This window comes from Protopterus annectens, chromosome 13.part0, assembly GCF_019279795.1.
Source record: "Protopterus annectens isolate FY-2018-M chromosome 13.part0, PAN1.0, whole genome shotgun sequence".
In the NCBI taxonomy this organism is placed as follows: Eukaryota; Metazoa; Chordata; order Ceratodontiformes; family Protopteridae; genus Protopterus; species Protopterus annectens.
The window spans coordinates 534,709,759-534,720,241 of record NC_056747.1 but is presented as its reverse complement, the minus strand read 5'-3'; the positions used below and the strand labels follow the sequence as shown (position 1 = coordinate 534,720,241).

At 37.4% G+C, this 10,483-nt stretch overlaps 1 protein-coding gene across 1 annotated transcript; it reads right to left on the bottom strand.

Moving 5' to 3' along the window:
• Window positions 1-5,784: 5,784 nt before the first annotated feature.
• Window positions 5,785-9,056, bottom strand: LOC122787444 (claudin-3-like). The gene has a single exon (XM_044054161.1). It carries the CDS (start codon window positions 8,871-8,873, stop codon window positions 8,226-8,228), a length of 648 nt encoding a protein of 215 aa, XP_043910096.1. The 5' UTR covers window positions 8,874-9,056; the 3' UTR covers window positions 5,785-8,225.
• Window positions 9,057-10,483: the final 1,427 nt, after the last annotated feature.

Here is a 10,483-nt window from a genome sequence, read left to right as displayed (position 1 = left end):
TAGTCAGTTTGTTGCACACTTGGACAGGCAGTAATTTGTTTTGCCTGATAACAGTGGTCTTACTAATTATTTGTATGACGTGTACTTACTGCATCCAAACTGCAACAAAACTTTAACTAATTAACCATTTGGTGTGGATATGCATATCCACAGCTAGTGGGGTTTGGCTTTATTGCCCTGAAATTGTCCATTAAAATGACAAAACGAGTTGTCAGCATTCAGATTCACCAATTAGCTGAAACACTTGATGTTCATAAGGATCATTTGCATATATCCCATGTGCCTCTAATATTGACATTCTGGAATAATAAATATTGTAGAATTCATTGTTTTGAAATAAGGAATTGTATACATATTTGGCCATTGCAAAATATTCAGCGAATGCATGCTTGACACTCACTGTGTCCTATTCATAACTCACATGACCCTTTATGTAATGTATGCAAGCTAATTCAATCCTTCTACCTCTACAACATTTATCCCTAAGAGTGGTGATCTGAATTTCAAGTTCAGTTGATCTCAGGGTCTTTATTATTAATGTAATGTGTGGAGCACTGTGATTATGCTGTGAAATTGGGAGAAAGATAAACTTGTTAAGCACTTCCCTACCATTAGGGGTGTTTAACAAAATGTTGTTAGGTACCTTAGTGCTGTTAAGGTCAGGTCTCACTCTGGGGACTAAAAGCAGATAATGCCATCCAGCAAAGAGCAGTGACAGAAGGTAAAACAGCTTCTAGAAGTTATTAGATGCTTTGCTCTGCCCATTCTTAAACAAAAAGTTTGGCAGAATGAGTTGTCTTACTGCTTTTAAGGCCATTAGTAAATGGCCATGGTGGTGTAGCAGTTAGCATTGCTGCCTCACAGTAAGAGGTTCTTTGGTTCAATTCTCAGACAGAGTTTCTTCTTTGTGGAGTCTGCATGTCCTCCCTGCAGCTGCGTAAACAATAAAGACATGCAGGTAGGTGCATGTGCATGTGGGTGTGCCTTCTGTGAAGGTTGGGAGTCAGGCTGGCACCTCGGCACCATAAAAATCCACGGTCAATCATTAGCGGACCAGTGATTCGCTGTGGTGACCCCTAACCAGGAAAAGCCAAAAAAATTGCTAGTTCTGCCAAGGAACACTCTGTTTCTGCCTGCTGTGCATATGTCTCAGCTGTCCTGATTTTGCAGGGTGCTGTTTTTTTCTTCAAATTGCTGCCCTGTCCCTTTAAAATCATTGATTTTCTTGTAAATAACAGAGGATTATAGTCAGTTAATACTGCCAGAGATTAGAATTTTCATACTTCTTATTGTTCTGGAAATACACTTTGATGCAAAGCCTGGTGTTGTATTAACCATTTAAGTGAATTAGACTAATATTTTAAAACTGCCCTTGATGTTAATCCTTTATCCCCCTATTATTCTTGGATTCATCCAGAATTTTTCAGCAAAGAAGTTAGAAAAGATGTTGTTGCTTGTTTGGCAGTGCTAAGTGTTTCGTTGGCTTTCAAAGCCAGTGAAACCCTTTGTGCTCCTACATTTTCAACATTACAACGATCAAATCCTGTAATCTAGGTGGTGACTCTCTGTTTGCCAATGCCATTGGCAAAATTTGGAACTCCCTTCCACCCCAAATTACCAATGCTACCTCCCAAGACAAATTCAAGAAAGGTCTACTCAACCATTTAACCCATTGGCTCTGCCAATGCTCTAAACCAGACTAATCCCTCACTTCCTCAGTCTCCATAGCAACATAGGGGTACCTTAGGTAATAAAGTATGTTCATCTATGAGCCTATCACGAATTAACTGGTATCTAAATGTGAATGTATTTTTTCTTGATATGTATTAATTATCAAATGTCATGATATGTTGTTTATCTAATATGAATGTAACTTACTATCCATGTGGAGCTTTTCTCCCCGGGCCTCCGCTGAAAATGGACATGTATCCAGTCGGACTATCCCGGTCAACAAATGTAAAATAAAAATAAATAAATACATTTTTTCTTTCTTTTTTTCTGTAATATGGAACAGATAAATCTCCATTCACTTAAAAGAATTATAACTTGGTCACTGATCATAACCTTTAATTATGTGTTCTTGACATGTGTGCAAAGATGAATATAATAAATTGTATAAATATAGATAATCTTTTAAGTTTTGCTCTCAAAATGAATTTCTTGGCAACCATATCTCAAGCGCATAATAAGCTGGTTATGATCGGAGAACTGATCATAATCCTTTATACTACTCATGAGGTAAAATCTGGTTAACATAATTAGCTATCTCTTGCTGGAGATAAGGGGTTTTGCCCTCCACCTAGGTAGCAGAAGCATAGCTCTAAGGTCATGCAAAAGGGGCCACCACCCCAGGTGCAAGTTGTTAACAGGTGTGTTTGGCAGATGTTGCTAAGTTGCTAGTGCAGTAATGGAATTTATTTATATACTGGCATTCTGAATTAATTCCAATACAGCTTCAGTGCTTTTACTGTCAGCACTGAACCGTTTGCATCAGTGCTTTGTGTGTGGTTTAAGTTGTAACAAGCTGTTTGTTACATTGTACAATGTATCAAGTAGAAAGTGAGCAGAAGTACTTTTTTTTCATCTCCTCAAGTTGGATTGTTTTTTGTTTTTTTTGTCCCCTCATCTTTGATTGGAGAGGTGGACCTGCAGCAAAGCTGATGCTCCTTAAGAGAGGTTAGGATTGCTAGAATGGATAAAGGGCCTTTTTTTGTTCCTCATTTTAGAGTTGAGGGGGTGCCAGACCAAGGATCAGCTCTTTGGACTTTAGATGAGCCAGCTATGGCTCTACTGAATAGTAAAGTATGGAAACTTTGGTAAAGGTCCTACACTGAAAAGGAAGCGCATTGATGACTCAAGCAACTGATTCTGCATACCTCCAGCAGAGTTTACAAACAGCAATAGCCAGTCCTTGGGTACAACACAAAGACACAAGTAGGGTGTATAGCAAGGATTTTTAGACTTACACATCATCTACCCTAACTCCCATGACTGGGGAAAACATAACTGATCTCTGCACTAAATGTCCGTGCTGCTACTAAACCCGGCAGCAGTGCCTTTATTCCATAGTATGTATCATGAATACAGAATTAAAGATGGTGCAACACACATACCAAAAGTGTTATATGAAAAGCCTTTAATTGGTTAACTAGTAAAATAACAAACAACATTGCTGTGCTCACATTTATTTGTTGTTATTGATACACTTATACCATATTAGCTTCATTTATGTTTTGCAGCTGTGATATTTCATACCCTTATGCAGAGCAAACTGCTGCTACCATAAAGATTAATTTGGACCCCATGGCTTTTATGGTGTATGCTTGACTGTACCCACTGGCACAAGAATAACTCACAGTACCTTAAAGCAACAGATTTCTTGGCCAGCAGGTAAGATAAAATGAGGTACAGTTGATGAACGTGAACAGGAATGAGCAGGAGCTAAGTCTAGCTTGTTTCTGATGATATTTAAACTGAAATTTGTAAATCAGCAACTAAAAGCAAACATTAAAATCATTTATTTGGTTAATCTTAATTTATCCATTACAAACTCTGCCCAACCACTACTAAAGCTCTGGGGCATACATGAAAGGGTTTTTTTGTGAGGGGATGGAGGTGGAGGAAAACAAAGAAACAAAATGTCCCCAGACCACTTAAAAAGACATCAGGAAAAACATGTACAATCCAAGCAATCTGTAACTGGAAGACAGAATGGAAACTCTGGGATGTGAGACATTCAGAGATTCACTGGCTGCACGTTAATAAAACTATCATTTTAACTAGTGCTTCCATCAGAGAACGTTGCTTGTATTTATGTTGCTATGTTATAAATACTTCATTATTGATAAGTGGACGAGGGTGGGGTCCTAATGAAGTGATTTTCATCACTTTTATCAAATTCTGCCTTGCCCATCTTAATTATGCCTTATAATATTAGGTGGTACATTTGCTAATCTCAGGCAGCCTGTGTTGTGCCATAGGAACATGAAATGTGCTTTCAGAGGAACCATAAAATGTAACTCTATGAAAATGAATTGTGGCATGATATCATAAACACTGTGTTAATAATGACAGTTTAACACAGCGACTAAGGCTGTGACCTGCTGCATCTTCATCGTCTTCATCGTGTAGCCTTGGTTTTGATTCCCCCAGTCTCCATTTGCCTACTCTGTGAACCCGAGCTTCACTTAACTAAACAATGTGCCTGGGTCACCCTTCAAAAAATGATCCTGCTGACTGATTAAGCAATGCTACTTCAAAGTGATAGCTTGTTATCTTTTAGAAAGACTACAGTGAAATCCATGCAGACTGCCCTTTTTAATCCATACCGCTGACCACTAGCTTAATGCAGAGGATTGGCAGCACTACACTGCAGCAGTCATGATGGTTGAGAAGTGGATGGCAGATGGTACTCGAAAGATTTCCTTTTTTGACAAGGGCATTATTAAGCTCCACTCTGGACATTTTAGTAGAAAAGTTTATTGGCTTGTGGATGTGCAGCAAGCCAACAGAATACTGAATTACTTTATTTACTGGATATACAACCTGTCTAATTAACAATGTGAAATCTCTGCCATTCACTACGTTATGACCTTTCTTGCCAAGGCTAAGTTTTGCATTTCTGAAATTTCAAAGAAGTTATGTTGGTGATGCATTATATTCTCAGTCTTGAAGGTCATAAACTGGAGGTAATCCTAAAATTTCCTTGATGCTCCAAAGGTATAATAGGGTAACTTTATGTCTCATTTGCTGGAAGCTTACACAGTGGTAGTAAGAGCTTGGGATTCCCATCATAATTTATTGGCTGCAATCATTATGAATGAAATGTACAAATTTTCCCTAAAACGTTGCACTGTCATTTCCAAACTGAAATCTGTCAGTGCTGAATATCTGTGATGAGACTTTTACACTGGGAGCTGGTCAGTTTTTCTGTGCATCTCCTTTCGTTATTCTGCTCTACACTTCTGACTTCCTTTCGTACAGTGACCAGCAATGAAAGCAGAGAAATGGGTGCAAACCAGTGTATTAATACCTTACACCCCCCCCCCCCAAAGTACTGTACAGCAGCCCAGATAACCACCTTCTCTTATATATTTTTTTTATGTTTAATCCTGTACTTTTATTCACTGTTTAAATGGACTAATGGTTTGCTGTTTGCTTCTCTAATAAGCTGCTGTTTTTTTCTTTGTTACACTAGAACTCAGAATATGGAAATCTTTCTAGGACATCCCCCAACTGTTATAAATCTTATCTGTCTGGCATTGCATTTCCTAGTCCATGTACTTGAAGAAAGTAATTCTGTGGCTCCTGCCTTATTCATACCTTACCAATCCTCATACAATTTGAGTAACGTGCATTCTCATAAGGACTCATGCTGACTTCCCAAGGGTTTCCCTAAGCTGGTTGTTCTTTAACCCTGAAACATTCTAGTTACCTGCCCTGCTGTATTTACAGTTTCCTGAATCTCCCCTAGATCTGGTGCTGAACTTTGGTAGTATGCAACAAGTTGTTAAACCTGCTACTTCTCCTGTAAATCTGCCATCTCAAAATATTGTTGCTTATTTGTTGTTTTCTACTGAAATATTTCATCTCAGCTGCTTTCAGGATAGTCCGATGAAAAAAGCTAACCAACTGAAATGGAGCCAGATTAAGCATTTACTAGCATTAGTAATGACTGGAGAAGTATTAATTTAGACTAGACATTTTTCCTTACTATCTGTGGGAGAATCTCATGAGTGATTTAAAACTGTTAAATATTCATATAGCATAACTCTTCACAGTCACTTATTTGCAGATCTTTATTTTCATCCAGACAATTAGAAATACTAACACAGTCTACTTTATCTACATGTATAAGAACAGAATCCAGCCACCTATAGTGCTACTGAAGAAAACAACAACCAGCCCTTTATATCCTTTGAGTATATGCCAAAAATGCATTACAGCTTATCAGTCAAACAGAAAAAGCAATTAAGTACACGTGTTACTATTTCATTTTACTATTTCATTTGAATGGCAATTTATTAGCAGACAGTTTAGTTGCTAAGAGTAACCACAAAAGTGAAACGCATTCATAAATTAATATTGCTTAGATGTAGTTTTGTTTTAGTTGTATCGACAGAAGACAAAGTGATGTAATCAATGTTGTCTTTGGTCTTCAGCACTTCTACAGAAATACAATTTCTAAGGTGGGAAAACTGTCAAAATATATAGAATCCTGAAGGGAGTATGGAGTGGTGCACATGTGGATGTTAGAACTCTGAAGTGCACTCAGAAACAAACTATGTGCCACACAGAAAGAATGGGAGGGTATATCACTCTGACAGTTTCAAATGGGAGGTCATACAATCTGGCAAGTAAAAGACATTTGTGCAGGTCTAAACAGGTTTTGCAGGAACTTGATACGGATAATCAATGTCTATTCAAAAATAGCATATGCAGTGCCTTATTTATTCCATCCAGTACTTTGGTGTAAATCCACATTTATCCAATAGATTTTTCTCTTCTGACATAACATAGGAGAATCATTGTCGCATAGAAATATAAAGCTTAGGCACTGAGACAGATTCTGGCATTTGTTGCAGTTAGGCTTGAAGGAAGCATTACATGCTTATTCTGTGTACTTGAAGGAAGCATTACTATTTAGAAAGGGCAGTATGGCCATAAAATGCATTGCTAGCTGATATGACATACAGCAAACTCATTTCAAACAAATAAGTGAAACTGAGATGAGGGGTCTAGTAGTTACTAATTGTCATAATCAATAAAGCAGCAGGAATATGAAGCAGTACTTTGTATAGACCAACATTTTTGGTACATCATGGTATTTTATCTTCAGGCTAGATAGGTCACTTGTATCTTTTTTTAGAATTATTGCTAGTTTTTGCTGTTTAATGAATGCAGTTTGAGCTGCCAGCAGAAATTATTTACCATAAATATGAATCTCGTAAAGCTTAAATTCATATGGTATACAGAGCAATGAATTGTTCTCTTTACTACAGCATATGTACAAGAGCCTATACCAGATATAAATAATAAAAGAAAGGATTGACCTACATTACCAAGGTGACACATAGCTATATCCTGCCTGATGTAATAAAATGCCCCTTAGTCTTCTCTTCCCAAATGACTGCCTGCATCAGTGTAATTTAAATGTTCTATGAAGTTAGATTTAAAAAATGACCAGTTCAAAGACTGGATTAGGCTAATTTTAGTTTTAAAATGTTTAAGCACAAACATCAACGTTTTACTAAAAGGACTCTAACTCTGCAATTAGCTGAAACATCTAAATTTTGTATTAACTATACTGACACAGAGTGAAGCTTATCCTTTCACTTTTACAAAATACATCTTTCAGATTTAGAAGTATACCAAATACAGCACATGGAGAAAATAAACCTAGCATAGCAGAGAACCGGACTTCATATTAATTAATGTATAGAGTGAGGTCTAACACTGCTGTGTAGTTAAAATTCAATCAAAACATAAAATATAACTGTCATTACAAAAAAAAAAAAAAGAAATATTAGGTATGAGCTCACATTTCAGTTTTCTTTTTCTATAATGATGACAGCTAAATGCAGGACACACGGTTTCACCTTAGGATACATACAGACTATGCTTTAAAGGCCAGGAAGGAATTCATGTGTTTATGTCACAATTATTTCTCTTTGTAGGCATCACTTTTGGAGAAGTAAAATGATAAACTATGTGAGGCAACAGGATCCAGAAAACATAAGGCAGTAAAATGAAACAAAAATAATTTCACAAATGATTATTTCACTCACCCTTCTTTTTACTTCCATAATGTTAAGTCACATATCTTACTGGGAGTTACTATATAAATAGCAGGCATCCAGTCAGTTCAGAACCTAACACTTGAAAGAAACAAAGACACACCATCCCTCTCAAAGGAATCATTATCTCCCACCCAACCTCCATGATGTTCCTAAATGAAACCAGTTTAATATCCTGAAGTGATTGTAATTATCCTTCGCAGAGCTGTATGTGATTATAAAAAAGTAATTTATGTAGGTCCTTAAGCAGATTCAAATACTGATTATTAAACGTAACATTCCTTGGGAAGTAGGTTTATCTCTTGCTCGCTGCTTTCATTTGCCCTCCACTGTAATAGAAATGTGACAGAACTTTGCAGACTGCTGGATGTACTTTAGATAGGTGAGCACATCATCTGATTCGGATTCCAGTGTTTGGACAAAGTATGACTAAACATAGTCTTTCCTGCTGTAGCTGCTTGGTGCTGTGGGCCGAGTAGCTATGTAACCCATGCGTGATGAAGTATATTTCTCATTCTTGGGGGGGCATGAGCAACAGAGGAGAGCCCCTCCAAGAATCAAAATGGCAGCCCCTGCCCAACCCATGTACAGTGATGGCCCGAGCTCTCTTTTTTGTGCCTCAATAACCAGTGGGTTGTAGAAGTCTTGGACAATTGTGTTGGCTGACCAGCAGACAGGAATTAGTTCCATAACACCTGACAAGAGGATTAAGACACCGGCCATGATGGTAATCTTTGCTTTAGCAGTCTTGTCTTCCACACAGTTGGTACATTTAGCCCCAACAATGGCAATAAAGATGGCCAGGATAGCAAGAATGATGCCAATGATGGTTAGAGCTCGAGCAGCCTGCAGGTCCTGAGGAAGTGCCAACATGGAGTCATAAATCTTACACTGCATCTGTCCTGTGCTCTGCACCACACAATTCATCCACAGGCCCTCCCAGATAACCTGGGCTACCACAATATTATTACCAACAAAGGCAGTTACCCTCCACATGGGCACTACACAGCAGACAATAGCTCCAAGCCATCCTATGATAGATAGGGTAAGTCCAAGCATTTCTAGTCCAGCGGACATGCTTCTTTTTTTCTGCTTTTAGCCTTTAGGAAATCAAACGTTATAGCCCGTTGTTATTTTTTTTATGTCAGATAATGTTATGAATAAAGCAGTTTTTGAAATGTTACTTTTATTATTTCTGCTTGTCTTTCTCTCCCTCTCTGTGTAACATCTGTAAACTTCAGACTGAAAAAAGCCTTCCTTCTGTACTTTATACCTGCATGAGAACAAAAGGATCAGTGCAGGGATCTACTTACATCCGCTTCAAAAGGTGTAGTTTACACTCTTAATGAAAGACTTGGTAATGTGTGCCAGTTTTGTCTATCCCCATTGGAATAAAAGTAGTTTAAAGGCCTACAAAACAGCCTACAGTCACCACCTTTTTACAAAGCTAACTACTTTAGACAGTGTGGTGAGAACACAGATCAGCAAGCTATGCGATTTTGCTGAGAGACAGTATGGCGTTTTTATATATTTAATTAACACTGTCCTCATGGACACTTGTCACTTTTCAAGAAACTCTGGCTGTCCAGGTCTGTACATAATTTACTCTAAACCTTCACCAGACACTACCCTGAATGTCAAAACTGGGTGATTATTAAAGTAAAAAGGGAGGGCATAAAGTATATAACCTTTAGTTGGTATTCCTATATTTTATATATTTTTCATTTTTATATGGATGTTTGTTGATTGAGTAATTGGACTGATATGATATGTCAAGCTACCTTTTCCAGCCTCAGTCTGAGTAATTTACAGACAGTAGCTATAGTTGTTATATAGATAAGTAAAGGTGCTGAACACAAAGTCCAAAGTGCTATAATAAACAGGTGACACAACAGACAGAAGATATGCTGTGGTTGCTTATACATAGTTCTGAGGACTGCATTAGCTGTCTTTGAACAGTGAACAGGTAGCCTGAGTATACAGCTTTACCTGCTTGGTGTGGTGATAGCAAGTTTGGTGACACTATAAAATGTAATTTTGCCCATGTTCAGGGAAACTGGTTGTGATCATTCAAACAGATATTTTGCAATCTTCAGTAATCAATCTCTTTATGCAAATCCAAAGCTGTAAGTAGGGTGGGGTAAAGGGAGCATGATCATCGGGTGCCTTTGGAGATGGAGTGCAGAAGCAGAATTATTTTATGAAACTACAGTGATATCATGACTTTATAAATTAATGCTGGTACTGCTTTTCTAGTCACAGCTAAAACACTGCAGAATTCAGTGCATGGTGATAACTGCAGAGAGTTGCTGCCTACATTTGTTGCAAGCAATGTGTTACAAATGTCGCAAGTAGGTTAATATATTTATAAAACAAAACAATTGACACACTTGAGGGTTAAGTATCTTGATGTAAACAGCAATCAATAACGTCCAATATATATAATGTTTCAATTTAATTTATATTAATTAATTGGTTAATGATATGCTTGTTGGCATTTTTTTAATATTTTTTTTAATATTTAAATTGTTTAGGGAAGCATTTCTGTATGGTCTGATGAAGCGTTCAAAGGGAACGCGAAAGGGCTTACTGGATTTTATTCTCTGTTTCTACATTAAAGCCTGATTCCTTTTGGATCTGTGGTGTTACCTTGTGGTTTTTTTGGACATTATTAAGATATTTATAAA

Bases quoted from the DNA above. Each gene is read 5' to 3' on its own strand.
- LOC122787444 (XM_044054161.1), bottom strand. From the start codon at position 8,873: ATGTCCGCTGGACTAGAAATGCTTGGACTTACCCTATCTATCATAGGA.